The sequence below is a fragment of the Cebidichthys violaceus genome, unplaced genomic scaffold, assembly GCF_023349555.1.
Source record: "Cebidichthys violaceus isolate CVI_PGR_0920_01 unplaced genomic scaffold, fCebVio1.0.p SCAF_27, whole genome shotgun sequence".
NCBI classification, from domain to species: domain Eukaryota; kingdom Metazoa; phylum Chordata; class Actinopteri; order Perciformes; family Stichaeidae; genus Cebidichthys; species Cebidichthys violaceus.
The window spans coordinates 798,663-819,709 of record NW_027176450.1 but is presented as its reverse complement, the minus strand read 5'-3'; the positions used below and the strand labels follow the sequence as shown (position 1 = coordinate 819,709).

At 45.3% G+C, this 21,047-nt stretch overlaps 1 protein-coding gene across 3 annotated transcripts in view; it reads left to right on the top strand.

Annotated features, from left to right (window-relative positions):
• The window catches only part of med13a (mediator complex subunit 13a), a 75,184-nt gene that overhangs the window by 33,920 nt on the left and 20,217 nt on the right, over positions 1–21,047 (top strand). For 2 of the 3 annotated variants that reach the window (XM_068721173.1, XM_068721172.1), the window contains 7 exons: positions 5,483–5,628; positions 12,842–13,042; positions 13,165–13,362; positions 13,500–13,662; positions 14,873–14,983; positions 16,801–17,550; positions 19,507–19,723. In XM_068721173.1, the coding sequence (XP_068577274.1) occupies positions 5,483–5,628; positions 12,842–13,042; positions 13,165–13,362; positions 13,500–13,662; positions 14,873–14,983; positions 16,801–17,550; positions 19,507–19,723 (1,786 nt within the window). The remainder of the gene's footprint in view (positions 1–5,482; positions 5,629–12,841; positions 13,043–13,164; positions 13,363–13,499; positions 13,663–14,872; positions 14,984–16,800; positions 17,551–19,506; positions 19,724–21,047) is intronic. The other variant, XM_068721174.1, reaches the window with a different exon arrangement.

Here is a 21,047-nt window from a genome sequence, read left to right as displayed (position 1 = left end):
GTATTGTAGCAGCTTTTAAATCGATTCTTAACTAATGATTGTGTACAGACTGCTCTGTGTGTGAGTGTGTGAGTGAGTGAGTGAGTTGGGTTGTACTACTGCCTGCTGAGCCACAGATGGCAGCCCTCCACCTCAAGCTTCCAAGTGACCTGCAAACGCAGATGTGTGTGTGAATGTGTAGCGTCAGCTTTGCTTCGCGTGTGAGAGGAGAACGGTAGATCTGTTGATGTCTGCAGAACACTAGCAACACATTTGCTCTTCCTCTGTTGTATTCTCGGTGGCACTTGCTTTTCCTCTCCTCCCCTTGTCGCTGTCGAGGCTCCGTTGGTCAGCTTTGACGTTCTTGTAATGGCAACGTAGATATTGCTCGAGAGGATAACCAGCCCACAAAAATGGTTTATTACTTTGAAGTGAGTCTGAAATAGCCCCAGCACCCCTCTCCAGTCCGTCTCATTCCAAGTTTGCCACTGCTCCTAATACTCTGCTCCTAGTACTCTGCTCCATGCTTTGCTAATGAGGAAGACTCATGCCTGGCTACAGTTCGACTCTCCATCTCTACTTTTCTACTTGCCGTTTCTCACACATGCTCCAGCTGGTTCGGTGACAAGCCCTGCCCCAGGACTGGACGGTGTTGTATGCAACACATACACACACACACACACATACACACACACACACACACACACACACACACACACACACACACACACACACACACACACACACACACACACACACACACCGCAGGAGCCTAGTGTCATTGACTACTCCAGCACCTGGAGCAGTCATGATACGCCTCCCAAACAAAGGCGACTTTGCTCCGCAGTGTTACCTGTTTCTGTGTAAAACGCACAGCACAAACACCGTCATTTCTTAAAGGGCCGAGAACCAACACTATTATAAGATTTTATACTGAGGCCTCAGTCTTTTTCCTAGATTATTCCATTAAAACAATTTGCTGATATTTGTTGTGCAGATAATATTTGACAGTCTAGTCTAAATTTTCTTTCAGTTTTTATAACAATGTAATTACTTGACTCCCTACGCCTGCGGCTTATGGGAGGGAAAGACTGTTGTCTATGCATATGCACCGAACAACAGTTCAGAGTATTCAGCCTTCTTAGAGACCCTGACTGGAGTCCTGTATGGGGCTCCAGTGGGGGACTCCATAGTTCTGCTGGGGGATTTCAACGCGCACGTGGGCAATGATGGGGATACCTGGAGAGGTGTGATTGGGAGGAACGGCCTCCCTGATCTAAATCCGAGCAGTCGTTTGTTGTTGGACTTCTGTGCTAGTCATGGATTGTCCATAACGGACACCATGTTCGAGCATAAGGATGTTCATGTGGTACCAGAGCACCCTAGGCCGAAGGTCGATCGATTTTGTTATCGTATCATCGGATCTGAGGCCGTATGTTTTGGACACCTCTCTGGTAAAGTCTACTCCAAGGTGCTGGAAAGGAGGGTTCGGCCAATAGTCGAACCTCGGATTGAAGAGGAACAATGCGAATTCCGTCCTGGCCGTGGAACAACGGACCAGCTCTTCACTCTCGCAAGGATCCTGGAGGGGGCTTGGGAATACGCCCATCCGGTCTACATGTGTTTTGTGGACCTGGAGAAGGCGTATGACCGGGTCCCCCGGGAGATACTGTGGGAGGTGCTGCGGGAGTATGGGGTGAGGGGGCCACTTCTGAGGGCCATCCAATCCCTGTACGCCCAAAGCGAGAGCTGTGTCCGGGTCCGCGGCAGTAAGTCAGAGTCGTTTCCGGTGAGGGTTGGCCTCCGCCAGGGCTGCGCTTTGTCACCAATCCCGTTTGTGGTATTCATGGACAGGATATCGAGGTGTAGTCGTGGGGAGGAGTGTTTACAGTTCGGTGGGCTGAGGATTGCATCGCTGCTGTTTGCAGATGATGTGGTCCTGATGTCTTCATCGGGCTGTGACCTCCAACACTCACTGGATCGGTTCGCATCCGAGTGTGAAGCTGTTGGGATGAGGATCAGCACCTCTAAATCTGAGGCTATGGTTATCAGCAGGAAACCGATGGATTGCCCACTCCGGGTAGGGAATGAGTCCTTACCCCAAGTGAAGGAGTTCAAGTACCTCAGGGTCTTGTTCGCGAGTGAGGGAACAATGGAACGTGAGATTGGCCGGAGAATCGGAGCAGCTGGGGTGGTATTGCAGTCGCTCTACCGCACCGTTGTGACGAAAAGAGAGCTGAGCCGCAAGGCAAAGCTCTCTATCTACCGGGCAATCTTTGTTTCTACCCTCACCTATGGTCATGTGGACTGGGTCACGACCGAAAGAATTAGATCGCGGGTACAAGCGGCAGAAATGGGTTTCCTCAGGAGGGTGGCTGGCATCTCCCTTAGAGATAGGGTGAGAAGTTCAGTCATCCGTGAGGGACTTGGAGTAGAGCCGCTGCTCCTTTGCGTGGAAAGGAGCCAGTTGAGGTGGTTCGGGCATCGGGTAAGGATGCCACCTGGGCGCCTCCCTAGGGAGGTGTTCCAGGCACGACCAGCTGGGAGGAGACCCCGAGGGAGGCCCAGGACCAGGTGGAGGGACTATATCTCCAAACTGGCCTGGGAGTGCCTCGGGATCCCCCAGTCAGAGCTGTGGCCCAAGAAAGGGAAGTTTGGGGTCCCCTGCTGGAGCTGTTGCCCCCGCGACCCAATCCTGGTTAAGCGGATACAGATGAGATGAGATGAGTAATTACTTGATACAGTCTTTGTGGCACAAATATAATGACTTTGGAGGATTGTATTGTACCAACAATGGTCATCAATGTTGGTGGGGGTGTGTGCCTCAGGCTGAAAGATGAAAAAACACTGCAGAGCAGTTTATACCATTACGAGACAGGATTTCATCACGGCAGCAATAATTTCATCTTTCATTGTGCCGATAGCGAGGCAAGCGGTAGATAGACGCCGTTCATGTGATTAAGTAATCTAGCAGGAATGTGTGCTTAAACGTTTTTGGTCGTCCAGGATGCCACATTGTGGTCTGGCAAAAGTGGAGTCAGGTCCAACTGTTCTGCTGGGCCGACCCTGCGTTATTTGACTGTGCATCAACACAGTGGACTCATTCAAATGAATGAGGCGGCTGTGCTTTCTCATGCAGCGGTAATGTCATCCAAATTGACAAATTAAGTGGACTTCTTCCAAAGTTAGTCTTTTTAGTGTCCGGCTCTCTTTCTGTAGTCCCTTTATGTGCAGCTCAGCACGGAAACACTGTGTGGAAACCCAAAGAGGGAAGTTAGCACTAAAAAGACCATAACTTTAAAAGACACCCAATTGAGACTCATATTGGCTTCTGCAGAAACCCGCAGAATGGAGGGCTGCTTTCCGACCAGTTGTACAGGATGAAGACTGTGGATTTGTCTGCCGTGACTTAGGTTGTAGTGATGACAGGATCACTCTATGGCTAGTGTAAAGCTTAGGAATGATAACAACGACCAGTAGAGCTTTCACTGCACATACAGGCATGTAAATATTGTATCATGACAGAAAAAAAATCTGAACCTATCCTTAAATTTCACAGCAGTTGCAGTCCGATACCTGAATATCTAATCCCCCCTCTCGCTCTCACTCACCCTCATTGGCCTTGCCATTGACTTGCTTCCAGCTGTCCAATTTTGAATATCATACATTCACAGCCATTCACTAACTAGCACCACCTCATTTTGACAGAAAAAAACACAAAAAAACAAGTGGCAGTGTAAGAGGAATGTGAAGCTCTGGGGGGCTTAGGGCATCTCTCCTCTACGTAGGTGGTATTATCTTATTGAAGTGTGCTCTCTCTCTGCCTCGCTCTCCCACTCTGCTCCTTCTCTTTAATCCTCTGCAGAGTAGGTGTGCCAGAGAGAGAAGACTGATATTTGCTTAACCAAATCCTCGGAGGAGGCAACCCTCTTTGATCCACTTCCAAATTCACAGTGCTCACTTTCATTCGCTCATCCGCCACTTGCGGCGTCTCTCTGCATTTGTGCGTTTTTGCGGGGGTGTGTGTGTGTGTGTGTGTGTGTGTGTGTGTGTGTGTGTGTGTGTGAGACGGACGAGGACGGGCTGAAGGAGAGAGGAAGGCCTGCAGACAACGGCCTGCATTGTGCTCTGTCCCTCTCTCTCCTTCCGTCTGCCTCGTCCTTGCTTTCCGTTTCTTCTTCAACTTGTCACTTTTGTTGTGTGCTGTCGAGGTCAGACTGGCACAGACAAGCGTTGTTTAAGCAGAGACAGAGAGGGAGAGAGAGAAGCTGAGCGTATTGGCGAGAGAGCCAGGGTTAGTCCGGGCTTGCCCCTTTGTTTTACAGACACACACAGCGCTATCCACACCAGAAGGACAGAAGCACACCCGCTCATACCACCTGCGAGCACCGCTTGGTTGACTTACTTGGCCGTTTTAAGTCTCTAAACTCAAGTTTCCCACCCATGTGTGACATTTATTGAGGGGATTACTATTTAACATCCCGCTGGAAGCATGCACCTCTTAATTATTGTCTGCAGCGGTATCAGAACAATTTGACGCCGGCTCATGAGTAGGGATGGGGTTTTTCCCGATACCGGTGCTAAAACGATACTTTTTTAAAACTATACCGGTGCCTAAATGGTGCCTGAACCGATACTTTAAAAAAACAAACACAAAATGACGATTGACGACATTAAAGAAAGCCTTTTTTTTATTGCCAAGGCAATTTGTTTTCTTCAAATTGAACAATATATTAACTGTTTGAAGTATACTATAAATATAAATAAATACAAAACACTTGACTTCAAACTACAGCTTCAAACTTTTTAACATCAAACTATGAACAATATATTAACTGTTAACAACAGTTTATCGTATACTTAAATAAATATAAATAAACTTCAGCAATTCTTTTGCAGAAATATGAGCATATTTGCCTTGGCACCGAAAGGCACCGAAAGGAAGCACTGAACGTATTTCAGTTGGCTCAGGCACCGAAAGGAAGCACTGAACGTATTTCAGTTGGCTCAGGCACCGAAAGGAAGCACCGACATCTGCGTTGTGTTTCGGTCCGGTAGGCACTGGACCATTTTGGCACCGGTTTTCGGTACCCAACCCTACTCATGAGGCGTCTTTATATCACCAGAGGGTACACACATTAGTAGCGTCTTCTTTTGCTCCCTTGTGTCTATCTCTGGCTTCATCTCTCTGATCAACAGTCTCCGTTTGTCAAAACAGAGTGAGAGGAGAGATTCCAAAAAAAAAAAAAAAGTCAGGCCTTTACATCATATTTTCTGTCTCTACCTCTCCCTGCCAACTCTTTTTCTCTCCCTGTGAGCAGCATCATGAACTAGACTGATCTGATCTGCTCCCTTTTCCCCACGGCAGTCACTTCTCCACCTCACCTCGCACTCTATCGGAGTTAATCTCTGCACACGTAGTCGTTCTTTTCAAAGGTGCGTATTAAAGTAGCGTGATCCAAAACGACTCATCTCTGTTCTCTCTCTCTCTTCGCCCTCACAGTGAGCACCTGTCCTGCGCCTTTACCTTCTTCTTGCACGGCGAGAGCAACGTGTGCACCAGTGTGGAGATCAACCAGCACCAGCCCGTGTACCATCTGACGGAGGAGCACCTCACTCTGGCTCAGCAAGCGTCCAGTCCCTTCCAAGGTAGGTTTTTGTTCGTTTTTTTTCAGTCCTCAGTACACTGCCGTCACTTTGTGAGCGGCTCAGAATCCACTGGGAAAAGTCCAAATGCACTGTTGGAGCTAAAACAATTAAAGCAAACAACACGGCAACAGCAAACACTGCATCCTTCGGGGAATTCTGCAGCCCCCCTTTGGGCCAGTTAGAAACAAACACAGAATGTGACTTAAACCTCATATGTAATTATGGTGCCTTGGGTTGTCATTAAAAAAAAAAAAAAAAGAACGCTTGTTGCTGGTACACATCATAGCCACATGTTTCCTGAAAAGCTGATCAGCAGCTCAGTGGCTGGATAAACACACAGACAGTGTTGCGCTATAATGTGTCACTTTGATTTGACCCTCAAGCGGAGCGCCACACAGTTATGGTGAGACACAACATTACCCTCCAAGTATGCGCGCGACAGATGAATAAACAGAGTGATTTTTTGTGGGAGGGAATAAATACAGCTACTCTGTCTTGCTTTTTGTTCTCTCTTTAGTTCTTTGCTTTAAGACTGCCTTGGAATTTCCTCATTACAAAACAAAAGGCTGTAATCAGTTGACAGAATCCAGTAGAAGCCCCCCTGACATTTGCATGTTTGTACACATGCGTGTGTGTGCATTCAAACTTTAGCCTATTTATTGATTTTTATTGATTTATTTATTTTTTGTGATTTCCAATGTGAGCTATAATGTAGGGTTATCTGAGGAGGATACTTGACACACTGTGACCTAGTAAAAATACATTTAGGGATAAATTACCAAACGTTAACATTAATTTATTTTGACAAGCAGAATGTCTCAGTCAGACCCAAACTCTGAATATGGGAATCATTTTCATGCTGGCACCACAGCAGCTGTCTGAGTATGAACTTTAAACTTTTGAAAAATCAGCTGTGAATTATATGGCTTTGCCTAAATAACAAAATAAAAAAGTATGCTCATAAGACATCGGAAGGTAACGTTGTAACATCTAGTGGACGTGCTGCAAATGCGTTTACTTTCAGGAAGCCACTTTTAACTACCGTATTTTCCGCACTATAAGGCGCACCGGATTATAAGGCGCACCTTCAATGAATGGCCTATTTTAGAACTGTTTTTATATATAGGGCGCACCGGATTATAAGGCGCATAGAATAGAAGCTACTACAGCACAGTACCGGTGTTTACCGCTATTACTTCGGCGACGCCCCTGACTACGACAGCCGTAATGCTGCAAGCGGTGCGGCTTTGTAGTTTACCAGTCGTACTGAAACATTTTGACAGAGCGCCGTGTACAACCAGTATGGATCAACCAATTAACCAATTGATCCATATACAGTTGTGGTCAAAAGTTTACATACACTTGTAAAGAACATAATGTCATGGCTCTCTTGAGTTTCCCCGTTATTTCTACAACTCTGATTTTTCTCTGATAGAGTGATTGGAACAGATACTTCTTTGTCACAAAAAACATTCATGAAGTTTGGTTCTGTCATTACTTTATTATGGGTTAACAGAAGAAGTGATCAAATCTGCTGGGTCAAAAATATACATACAGCAGTGCTAATATTTGGTTACATGTCCCTTGGCCATTTTCACTTCAATTAGGAGCTTTTGGTAGCCATCCACAAGCTTCTGGCAAGCTTCTCGTTGAATCTTTGACCACTCCTCTTGACAGAATTGGTGCAGTTCAGTTAAATTTGTTGGCTTTCTGACATGGACTTGTTTCTTCAGCATTGTCCACATGTTCTCAATGGGATTTAAGTCAGGACTTTGGGAAGGCCTTTCTAAAACCCTAATTCTAGCCTGATTTAGCCATTCCATTACCACTTTTGATGTGTGTTTGGGGTCATTGTCCTGTTGGAACACCCAACTGCGCCCAAGACCCAACCTTCGGGCTGATGATTTTAGGTTATCCTGAAGAATTTGAAGGTAATCCTCCTTCTTCATTATCCCATTTACTCTCTGTAAAGCACCAGTTCCATTGGCAGCAAAACAGCCCCACAGCATAATACTACCACCACCGTGCTTGACGGTAGGCATGGTGTTCTTGGGGTTAAAGGCCTCACCTTTTCTCCTCCAAACATATTGCTGGGCATTGTGGCCAAACAGCTCGATTTTTGTTTCGTCTGACCACAGAACTTTCCTCCAGAAGGTCTTATCTTTGTCCATGTGATCAGCAGCAAACTTCAGTCGAGCCTTAAGGTGCCGCTTTTGGAGCAAGGGCTTCCTTCTTGCACGGCAGCCTCTCAGTCCATGGAGATGCAAAACACGCTTGACTGTGGACACTGACACCTGTGTTCCAGCAGCTTCTAATTCTTGGCAGATCTGCTTTTTGGTGGTTCTCGGTTGACTCTTCACCCTCCTGACCAATTTTCTCTCAGCAGAAGGTGATAGCTTGCGTTTTCTTCCTGATCGTGGCAGTGACAAAACAGTGCCATGGACTTTATACTTACAAACAATTGTTTGCACTGTTGCTCTTGGGACCTGCAGCTGCTTTGAAATGGCTCCAAGTGACTTTCCTGACTTGTTCAAGTCAATGATTCGCTTTTTCAGATCCATGCTGAGCTCCTTTGACTTTCCCATTGTAGCGTTTGTGGGCGTTTGTATCCAATGAGCCCTATTTAATGGCCTCAGAGAAGTCACCGGCTGTAGTCACTCATAATCACTCACAAGAAGTTAAGAGGCCATGCTATGAAGCTCATTTCATTGACACAACTTTCTAAGTCACCAAAATTGCTAATTCATGTTGCTGTATGTATATTTTTGACCCAGCAGATTTTGTCACTTTTTCTGTTAACCCATAATAAAGTCATGAAAGAACCAAACTTCATGAATGTTTTTTGTGACAAAGAAGTATCTGTTCCAATCACTCTATCAGAGAAAAATCAGAGTTGTAGAAATAACTGGAAACTCAAGAGAGTCATGACATTATGTTCTTTACAAGTGTATGTAAACTTTTGACCACAACTGTATAAGGCGCTCCGGATTACAAGGCGCACTGTCGTTTTTTGAGAAAATTAAAGGCTTTTAAGTGCGCCTTATAGTGCGGAAAATACGGTACAAAAAGAAAAGCTCAACATGTTTTTGTACGCACATTACTGCTTACGATTAATCTCAGAAATAGCATCTTCTAAAACACAAGTTAATCCTCAGGATTCAAGGACCCCACTTAGCTCCAAATAACTTCAGGCTGTTATTTAGCAAAGCACACTGCCTGTTGGCTCAAGCAGATAAGGTGGAATATACTCGAGCAGATAAGAGAATTATGCTTTCAGAGGCATTTTTTTCTTTTAAAAATATTTCCATGTTAACGTTAAATGCTCAGCGCAAATGTATGAGTGTAGGTTTTTTTAATGAATTATGTTTGTAAGCTGTGTGTGTGCTGTTGCCAAGATAATGTATATACAATCTTCTGTCAGGCTGTCTTTCATTACGGATTGGCCTGCAGCCAGTTACTACTGTAGTCACTTTAAATTATGGTGGAGTGAAGCTATAAAAATGTTTGGCTCTAATGATATTCCATCATTGGCTCTAAATTCATTACCCCGCCCTAAACCAAACACTATATAATCTCAAAACCATTGTTTGCTTTCGTTTCCCCTCACACAAGTAAATGTTAATGTCATAACCATTTACTTTGTGGAGGGGAGGAAATAGGTAGCTCTCTGAACAACACAATCACCCTGATTGTATTTGTAACGGAGTGAGGTATGAATATCTCCCTCATGCATTATTTGGCTGTATATGTGCTCAATTCCCCTGATCCTTCCCTCTGCAGCCGATGTCACAGAAAAAGACCCTGTCGTTGACTTAAAGGAGTACTTTGCCCCCAAAATGACCATTTGTACATCAATTACTCACACCTTAGCTTCTTGAAGTTTTCTTCTTCAAAGGAGCACTTCATGAGACATTTCATTTGAGTCAGACAATTATTTTACGATCAAAATCTTAAAATTCCTTAATTTTTTGTGTCCTAAATTTAGCGACGCAAAATGTTGTCCTCTCTCACCTGCTCATCTTCAGTTAAATAGATGGGATTCAGCCCTCCCCTCTCCTTACACCCCCTCCAGAGTAATAACAGTGATCTCTTCCTCCACTCACCACAGTAATTCCTCTATAGCCCACCCATTAACTGTGTAGAGCTCTCCTGAAGGGAGGTGATAATGTCCCGTCTAGTTAAAGACCGGTGTCTTGGATAAAAATAAACCGATTATTGGATCTTGGCGTATGGATTGCTGTGAGGACGGTGATGGGGTTTGCTGGACATTTAAGATGATCACATTGCTCCCCAGCCACCAACTAGTAGATAGTTACTTAGAGCTCATTTTATTGGTCAATGAATGTCCTTTTGTCTTTAAAATCTTCATGTCAAGTTCCTCCACAAAGACACACACACACTCTCTCTCACACACACACACACACACACACACACACACACACACACACACACACACACACACACACACCTCCTCTTAGTCCAATGTGAGATAACATTGCTTCAGTAAAATTGCTTGAGGATCTTGAAATTTAACGATTAAAATTTTAAAAATTCTAGAAATTCTCATTTTGATGGGACAAACTGAGGCATCCCTTCCCCAACGTTGAGAGTTAGCAGACCAGCATCTCTATAGTGTGTGTGTATTACATTCAGCACCGTCTGTGTGTTTTGTCATTGAGTACGCCGAGTGTCAATACACAGGTGTGTGTGTTTTCACCGCCGCAGTGCATCTCCTCCTGGCTAACCAAGCATAGCGTCGAGGAAGGGCTGACTTCCATCCCCCTTCATCCATCCAGCCCCCTCCTCCTCCCCCTCGCCTCTGCCAAGCTTGGTTTACTACGCGGCAGAGTGCTCCGGCAGGCAGACCTCTCCAGGATGTGACCTCATAAAAGGGCGCAGAGTGAATGTAATGAACTCTCAGCCCATTACACTGATCTGAGCACATTTGACATGTCTTCAGGGAGCCAGAGATAGGCTCACAGTCAGAGAGAGATAACCAGAGAGGATGGAGGAGAGGGTGCGGTGGGGATGTGATGGGGGCAACCGGTAAAACATTTCCATAATTGTGCTGAATTTGATCTCTCTTCCACAACTGGCCTCAGGTCTTAGGAGTGTGTGTGTGTGTGTGCGTACATGTGTGTGCGCAGCAAGAAATGAAACGGAAAAAAAAGTTGGGTTGAATTAAATGAAGGTTAATATGATCGACCATAGCTGGATGTTGTTGTGTACCGCAACGTAACCTTTTGTTCTTCCTTCTGCGGGTTAATTTTTGCTGAGGCAGTATGTTCTGAGGGTGAACCGTTGTTCTGAGGGGGCATCCAGGATGCACTGTGTCTCTAAGTACCAACCTTTGCCCGGTGATGCTCTCACTCCACCACTCCTTACACCTCCCAGTCACTACCTTACAACCCCCAGAAGTGTTTCATCGTTTCCAAACCTTCCCCGTCTAATGTTGTCATCCTTAAGAGTTCAGCCCTAGTTGATTTGGTGACACCTGTGGTTGCCATGGTAACAACAAGTGTGGTTTAATGCTACAGCTCGAGCAAAGAATTTGTCAGAAATACAACGGGAGAGATGTATTCGTTTTCCAGTGCAGTCCAACTTACTCCCCTTGTTCTAAAGGCAGCCAATAATAATTGTAATCACATTTCATGCTGCGAGTGGTTTTCCACACAATAGTAGGGCAAATTCCAAAAATGACACGTGTTTGTGGATGTTGATGAACGATGATTAATACATTGTTTCCTGTGCTTCACAATAATACAGCCTCGCTGTGTTTTGCCAGTTGAATGTTTTACATGTGACGCAGTGGTAGTTATTGGCTTTAATAATACAGTTCTGATATGGTGAGTATGGTGAGAGAGTGAACAGTAAACATCGAGGCCCTTATTGACGGACACAATTGCGCTGGATTGATCCCCTGTGAGTTCCTCATGCTGAGGAAGGCCATCGGAATCCTGCCTGGGAGTGGTAGACTCCGCCACGACCAATCAAAACTACGACCAATCAAAACTACTATATAACAAGGAAGTTGCTAAATTTATATATATATATATATATATATATATATATATATATATATATATATATATATATATATATATATATATATATATATATATATATAATGAGTGCATGATATAAACACGCATACCATGTTTGTTTTTGCGATAACTTTAAGTGTTGTAGGATCTGGGAGGTAATGCATCTCTCTTCCCCCCCATTCAAATGCATGATGTAGAGAAAGAGAATGGGATGCGTAGACAGGTTGTGTGTGTTTGTCATGTGTGTTTATATATATATCTACAATATATATAAGAATGATATGCATATGGTTTCCGTGCTCATATGCATGCGTTATGCATCTAGTTTATGGTACTATCTGCCTTCCCTGATGGATGGTGGGCTGTTCCACTGGCGGTCTGATGGGCTCTCTGTGTGCTCTCATATGTCTGTGCAGTCAAGTGTGTTTGCCGAGGAGTGGCCTTTTTTATAAGCCTCTGTTTATGGGCTCTGAGAGGCCGCCGCTTGCCAATAATTGGCGTCTGGATTGCTCTCTAAGCATTTGGCGTGTCAGACAGGACCGGCTCGGTCCAGCGGCGCTCTGGAAAGGTCGCTGCCGATTCCGTTGGAGATGAAAGCATACGGGGGGGGGGGGATTGTTGCAATAGTGAAACTGGAAAGAAGAATAAAATATGCAAAGTAAGAAGGTATGTATTGAAGGCCAGAACTTAAGGAAAGGGCATAAGGAGAGACTAATGATAGAACGGAATTTGGACAAGATAAGAGAATAAGGAGGAAGTAAAGAGTGAAATGGTAGAAATAAAGTTTGTTGAAGAGGAAACAAAAGAAGGGATGGAAGAAGACAGAATGAGGACTGTGCAATGAAAGGTTGAAAATGCGAGCAAAAAATGCTGGTGGATTTTTTTTTTTTTAAAGGAAGTGATTTAAGGATGTAAAAAATATATAAAGCTGGAAGGAGAAGAGGGAAGATTAATGAAAGTAAGAACAAGAAATGAGAAAAGGGAAGTGCAGGAGGTAAAGGATACAGAGTTGAACAAAAGAAGTATCCCAAATTGAGGTTTTAGAATCTGTATAGCATACGACACTCTCTCACCTTAAGAATATCTCTTCCTGTGAGAGTGATGAGTGAGTGAGTTTCAGATGTCCTCATGCTGACTAACGTTGTCTTGTCTCTCTGTCCTCGGACTAGTGATCCTGAGTCCTTTCGGCCTGAACGGGACACTGACCGGTCAGTCGTACAAGATGTCAGACCCGCCCACCCAGAAGCTGATTGAGGAGTGGAACCAGTTCTATCCCATCAGCTCCAGCGCCAAAGATGGCGTGTCGGAGGACAAAGCGGAGGACATGGATTGGGAGGATGACTCTCTGGCCTCTGTGGAGGTCCTCGTAGGTCAGTTTTTGCAATGTTATTTGAGATGAGTCTTTTGTGAGGTGACCTGTTTTCAATGTAGATGTCACTGCGTTGGTTTTGACTGCTTTGGTGTCGTGAACATCTCGCCTCTGCACGTGCAGGTGGTGTACGGATGGTGTACCCAGCCTGCCTCGTGCTGGTGCCCCAGTCAGACATCCCCGCTGTGGCCCCTGTGGGGTCCTCCCACTGCACTGCCGTCTACCCTGGTGGCCACCAAGTGCCTGCTTCCCAGCGAGAGCCCGCCATGTCTTTGGTGACCCTCACCCCTCCCACATCGCCTGAGGAGGCACAGACAGGTAGTGGTGTAAACACAGTGTAAATGTACAGTGCCTTTATGACTACAAAGACTATAAAGGGCCAGGGTTGCTTTTGATTTCATCCATCATTAAGAAATGTTGTCAAATGTCTTTTTAACCCTGCTCTTTGCCTCCCCCAGTGGACTCTCACTCGGCCCAGAAGTGGGTTAAGATGCCTTCATCGTCTGATGCGTTCAGCGTGGACAGGACAAGTCACCACGGAGGCAAGATTCCACGCCGGCAAGCCAGTCAGGTGGTGGAGCGCGTCTGGCAAGAGTGCAATATCAACCGAGCCCAGAACAAGTAAGTCTGTGTTTTTTTTTTCTGGGGAAAGTAGTGCGGATTGATCAGCCATGCTATAAATGAAAGTTGAACCCAAACGATTGTCTTTGTGTATTGATCGGGGCTGCGGTAGATTAAACGGGCTGAGAGAGTTCCCTGTATCTGGGAAAACATCACAAACTGAGCAGTGGTTGAGAGTTTAAAAAAATGAGGTGGGAGGTTTATGGTTTATGTAAATGAAGCACACAAATAAGATACCAAAACAACCTCCATAAGAACAGCTACTCGCCCGTCTTCCCACTTAATTGATGCACTGTAAAATCATCAGCAGTATGTTGAAACCATTTGCTGAGTCTTTCATCTCAGTAGAGAGAACCAGCCAGCCTCTCCTGATGATACTTGTTTTTTTTTTTTTATGAGTACTCACAAGTTATTGGTGTAACAAGGCGAGTAAAGAAGAGCGCGTTTGTGCGGCAGTGTTCAAGTGCTCTTCGAAAGTCTGACATCTCATTTTCAGTTTAAAACAATACAATTAACACAACTACTTGAACTGGTTCAGGGTTCAACACGAGCCCGGATGCCAATGCCTGGTTAATTAAATCGAAATGAACTTTGAATGAGGTGTGTGTTTTGCACTGGAGTGAAGCTGGTCGATACTTGAACATTTCCCTGAATTAGTCCATTTTATTTTTTCGTCTTTCACTGGCCTGTGTGCCTGACAACCCTGTTGCCTTTCGGTGTAATTGTCGTACACCTACAACACATATATAAACCATCCAAAAATACCAGAGAAAGCTACATGGAAATAGTAGTCTCTAGTAATTAAAATAGGGGTTCGCTTACGGTTTGTTTTGTCACATGGTCTCTTGAATTATTCACCATCAGTGAATCTGACACATTGGGAGCAACCCGGGATCTGTTGCCCCTTGACCAAGCACAGAATGTCGGCTGGAGTTAGCCGCTGGGCTTGTCAGCCCAAATATTATTGCTGCAAGCGGGGTGATGAAATCAACCTCAGCACCAAGCTCTTACCAATCACCACTGTATACCAAAGGAACATCCGAAAGGGTCATGCACCTTTTTAGGATTTTGTGTCGCAATTCTAGGATTTGTGTTTTGAAAAAGATAAGAAAAAAAAGAGGATGGGTCTGTTCACATGACTAAAGAGCTGCCATAACTCACAGAGGAAATTAGCCATTTAAGAATTGTGTTGTCTTTTGTCCTTCCTCAGGCGAAAGTTCTCAGCCGCAACCAACGGTACCTGTGAGGAGGAGCGGGCTGAGAAAGCGGGAGCCTGGGATTTTGTGGAGCATTCGCAGAGGTCGTACTGCAGCTGTTCCAGGTCAGTCACTTACCACGTGGATATTGTACAGCATGTGCAGGTATTGCTCATACGTGTGCTCAAAGACATTTCAAAGAGGTTAAACACAGCCTATGGTGCTTTGAACACCGGCACAGAGGGCCATAGTCAGCAAAATATCTGCCAGTTATAGCCACGTCTAGACTGACAAGCATATTATTCTTCATATTTTTCAATTCATCACTATTTTGTCTTAAGTGACAGCCTTGCCGGGGCTGAAACCTCTGTCGGGTGCTGTGTTTCTGTAAGTCAGACATTTTTATTCCTGCACTGATGGGAGTAATGTGAGGGAGAAAGAATAGCTTGACCTCTGATGGAGCACTCAAGGGATGCTGCGGTGTAAAAAGGACCACGCGTGTTGCATCATGCTCTTAGCGTTGACAAATTGGCTCAAAACATGTTGAATGTTTAAATGTCACGAGAGTCTGACACCTTACCGTTAATGATATTCTTTGTTTGTCGTGCATGCTTACACCTTCACACCTCTATTCAGCATGATAATTTTCTACATTCAGCTGCACACATTATGTTTGTCTTTATTGTTCATCACATTTTGATTCAACGACTTTCTTTGAGGCCTTCTTTAATGAGATGGCAAATCAGCTGTAACCTGCATCCTTCAGCCTTCAGTTGGGCCGCAACTAACTCATAATTATTGATGATTAATCTTATCTTTTATATTTATATAAATATAAAATATATATATATAATCTATCATTTTCTCCATTAATCGATTCGTTGTTCAGTCAATAAAAGGTGCCTGTACTGTACGAAATCCAGTAGATTGAAACGCAGTTAAGATTCATGTTTAATGACCAAATACTATCTTAACAGAATTTTTCTGTGTGTTCTGATTGGTTGATACTTTGTAAGTGTGGGCATACTTGCATTTAGGAATTCTTTGCACAAGGCTTTTTTCTTCCCCACTGAGGGAGAGGAGAGCCGGCTTGGGAGAGCAGAGTGGATCGGGCCAGTCAGCTGGAGCATGCTAATTTGTTGGAAGCCACCCAACACTTTGGTGACACAGGGAAGCTGTGTGCGTTGCCAGTTGTATTGGCCATTAGCTTTGTTTTGCCTTTTGTGTGTCTGCTTATCTCAACATCTAATTGTCAGCACACGCTAGTGCCCTGGCCATCAAAGAGACAAAGCTTTCTCATCAACACCCTGATGTACAATCTGACCAGGCGACGGAGAGGCTAAAGAAACACTAATGTTGGCCCACCTCCTCTTACAGGAGGTGTAAGAGGAGGTGGGCCAACTGGCTCGGTTTGTCAGGTGGTCTCAGGTGAAGTAGTCCACAGGGCAACCAGCAGATCCTGATGACCACGGCGAAGCCTTGATGTTATACTGTGTTCCAGTGTAATGTATCATCAGATCAGCCTCATTCGAATAGGCAGTAGAGCTAAGAATGAGGTATTTCTTTTCTTCTGTCAGCACTTGTTTTTTTTTTGCTTAATTCATTTTCTTTTTGGATGTTTTGTAAAAAGGTAAACACATCCACATAGTGGATTAGATGTTGCAGACAACAATAATTGTTGGAGGTTTTTTTTGCTAATTGATTGGAGATGAATGAGTGGGGCTGCCCCGTTGCAGGTGAGAGGATTAAGTTACTTGTTGTTTTCTAGACGAAGCAGATGTGAGAGGTTTAGAAGGAGATTTTACACAAGCTGCACAAGATCTCTGTGTATCACGACAATGAAACATTCTCGTGTATTATCTCTGTCTCTGTTGCCGTTTTGCTTGGTGTCACCGGTGCCTCATAGTCTCCCCATTTTTCCTGTTTGTCTTCTTCTCTGCAGATACAAGTCAGTGAAACAGCGAACAGGCAGCACCCCAGGCCAAACTCTGTCGGCAGGCCAGCCCTCCCAGACGCCTACCAAGCACAAAGCGGGGGGAGAGAAGCCAGAGAAAGGTGACAAGCTGCAGAAAAGACCCCAGACACCTTTCCATCATCGCAGTCTGACCAGCGACGACACGTCAATAGAGGCCGAGGCAACAGCTGGCCAAAGGTTAACCATGAGGGGCCAGGACGGAGGAAGATTCCCTAGTATGCGCTCCACGGATGTGTCCGACATCCAAAAAGCCCCCCAGCTCCACAGTGGTGGCATCAGCGCTGGGCCGTCAGAACAGGCCAACTCTCCCCAACCCCCACCACTTAGCCCCCACCCCTGTGAGCGTGGCGAGGAGTCAGGGGAGGGCATGAAGAACCCTTCAACCCCCAACAGCCAACACTTTTACCAGCCGCCTCCGGAGCCCTGCCTTGTCGGGGTGAAAGGGGGAGGCGAGGAACCCGGAGGGCCAGAGGGCCTGAATCAGCACTTCCACTCCCATCATTCCCACCCCAGAGCTTCGACTTACTCCGAGCCCCAGGAGCCCACTGTGTATGTAGGCACGGCGGTCAACTTGGAGGAGGACGGCTCCCACGCACCGTGGCGGTTATTCAACCTACCCCGCAGGAAAGAAGCCGAGCTGCCCACACCACTGCTGCCATGGGACAAGCTGAAGGACGAGCCCTTAGCATCACAGGACAACGTGGTGTCGGTCACAGAGTGAGTGATGCCTGCCAATTTTTAGATCACACTTTTGATGCCCTCTGTCACATACATAGACAGGGCGATAAAGCCCTTCGCACTTAGGCTTTCTAAACCCTCCATTTCCCATCTTTACCTCTGTTAACAGAGAGGCCCACTTTAAATAGTCCAGAATGTTTTGACAGAGTAATCATGCAAAACCCTCTTTCTCATTCTCTTGCTATCAGATTCCCCCGCCTCGCTCCTCGTCCGTCAGCTTCAGAATGTTCAGTATATCGCTTAGCTGCATACAGCATGTTAATCTCTTACTACGTGACTTTTTGACATCATACACCAGCTCTACTCATCGATTCCTACACACACACACACACACACACACACACACACACACACACACACACACACACACACACATATATATACTGGACCTCAGGGAGCGGAAGTGTAATGATAGGGTTAGATGAAGATAAACCTGCTATTGTAAACCAGTTAGAGATGAAATGAGTACTGTCAGTTGGCATGGAGCATCAGTTTAGCAGGCACTGGAGGGAGACTTGCACCAAGAAGAAGCTGCTAGAAAGGTCGAGGAACGCAGACGGACAGAGCATGGGGGGCTTGTCCAATGTGAAGGCAGGCAGAGTGACCAGCAGGCCGTGGGGCGGCCAGAGAGGGAATTATTGGCGGGGTTATTCAATCCCAAGGGGCCAGCCGCTTGGGATTGCTGAGGACAGAGGTGCAGGGGGGGATATAGGAGGCAGTGGAGGGGAGGGACGCATATGTTGGGTCAGAGCAGCCAGTAGTTTTCTTCTTTTTCCCCTCCCTCCCTGTCCTGTTGCATAGAAGGAACAAGTAGGCCCCAGTCATAGCCACATAAGAGATTTAAAGGAGTCAAACCAGAGTAACAAGGTAGATGTGTGTCAGTCTGTAAGTGTATGAGCACTCAGTGCTGCAGTCACCAACGTCTCCAGGAATCCGCTGGAAATGTAATTGTCTGACAACAAACATGATGCATCCAGTTCTGCTGCCTGACAGCTGTCAGAGTTGTTTGCAACCGCTGCCATTTTTGTTTCAGCAGATAAACGTGGTAGCAGCTCTGACACATAATAGCCGGCAACATGAGGCTAAAACAGAGCCGCTGAGGAAATGTTCCTGTTGGCCAATTTAAAAGCAAGAATCATTTTTTAAGTAGTTGTTTTCTACTTCTATACACAATTACAACTCTTCTTTGTATTATTTGGTAACTGATCAGACTGACCTCTTACAATAAGAGATGCAATTATCTTTCTCTAAGAATTATAATTGATAACATACACAAAACTTTTTGTAGCTTTTCTTTAATGGAAAATTCAATTGTATGTTTATACATATCAGAAGAGTCATAACAAATATAATTCTATATGCCTATGTAGGCCTTGGTCAACTAGCCTATATATTATCTAAATATTCATGACTCTTGAGTATTTTTTTTACATGAATATAAAGGTGTGTGTATTGTATTAACTCCCACCTACTGACCGATGAGTGGGGGAGAAGTGCCGGTCACTGCAATTAGTCTGAGCAGCATCCTTGGAATGAATTTCAATATTTCTTTCAATATTTTCTTTCAAAGTTTTCTTGCTTTTTCACTGATGGTCTGAATACGTTGCCAAATTACTTTTTAAGAACTAAAGTTGCAAAGTCTTCTGAGAACACAGTGGGTGTGAACATAGTTGGGTTGTGTGTGTGAGTGTGTGAGTGAGTGAGTGAGTGTGTGTGTGGAAAATCCACATGGTGTGCAAATTTGTCCGGAGAACAAATTGGATTTTTGAAAGAGATTCTGTTTGGACCGGTGCATATCTATTTCAAATTATCTGCAATATAGCTTGTTGGGTGAACACTGCTGGGCGGTGTCTGTTGCCTGTGAATTGTGAATCTCTGGTGGTGGTCTAACACTACTGCAGAGTCCTCACACCTCTTGTGTTTCCTTCTTCCCAGGGTGATGTCCACATCTAAATGGCCCCTTAAGGTGTCTGATGAACGTATCCAGATGTATCGAGCCAGGAGGAACCAGTACCTATCGGCTGCCATAACAGACGGAGATCACGAGCCGGAGGTGGACCCCTACGCCTTCGAGGAAGGAGACGTCAAGTTCACATTCTCCAACAAGAAGGATAAGGCGGGCGGGGAGCGGGAGCCAGGCAAGAAACACAAGGTAAGCCAAGCAGAGGGGAGAAGAATGTTTGTGGAGTGCCACTCGTCAAAGCCTTGCAGTATTTAATGGATGTATTGTACCTCCTTGTTAAAATGATCCCTCGTGCTTATTGTTGCTCTGGACAAGAGTTATTATACGTTTTCCTACGTGTGTATGATCAACTACATGAAAACAGGTTTTGCCACTTGTTTCCAGGTAAACAAACTGCAGTACAGTACCTCATTGTATTGGCAAACATTACCTTAGTACAACTCTCATTTAACTGCGTCTCTTACAACATACTCAGATCTTTCATTGCACGCAGGCTTTGATGCTCCCACATATTTTAAATGTTTGATGCTGCTGTTTTGAACTCAGCTATGCCAACAAATAAGCTACACACAATGCCGGTACCAAGTTGGTAGCCACACCCCGTTGGATTTAATTAATAACAAAAAGACAGTGACAAGTCTTGCTGAGAGGCAACGTGGAGAGTGACCACTTCATTCACACCTTCCTCACTAGTTGCACGGGGTAAAGAGGGCTGATTTTAAGATCAGTGAGCAGGCGAGGTAGAATATGGGCCATCAGCATCCTCTGCGATAATAAACAGTACGGACGCTTTCTGCATACATCCGCTTTCACTGCCTAAGTCTAACAGTACAGGAAGCTATCCCTGCATCTCTATTGTTGTTTGAGCCCAGAGGAACACCAAATAGTTTGCCTGCCCAATTTCCTTTTAAGTCTTTTTCCTATTTGATCTGCCGCCTTCTTCCTCCTTCCCCTTCCCACCGTATTCCTCTGCCTCTGGGGCTGTTGGCTCCGACTCCAGACGAGGACCACCTGTTAGCCACGCAACACCCGCAGCGCTGAAAGGGAGATTCGATGAATGCGTGTTCATTCCTCGGCTGCATGTTTGCAGCAAGCCTCACAGAGCCTGGAGCCTAATCGCGGCAACAAAACCTGGCTCGCTGAACCATTAAGCTGAAAAAACACACTCAAATATTTCCCTTCTCCTCTGTCCCCCCGGTCTTTGCAGGAATGTAAGGGTAAAGGCAGCTCTCAGTGGAGGGGGGAGTCCCAGAAGAGCAGTCTGTGCAGCGGAGCCGTTCCACTGTCTGCTTTATGTGGGGTGTGTGTGTGAGAGAGAGATTCCTCTCTAACTTTATATTTAAGATACTTAACCTCCTGCCTGGCTGATGCAGAATAAAAACCTGGAGCACCAAGAGAATTTCCTCTTGATGAATTTAGTATATCAAGGTAAAGGTTAGAGATTCCAGTATTTATTCCTTACCACTTTGCCCCTTTATGTAAGTGTGTTTATAGCTTGACAAGCCGTTGCTCA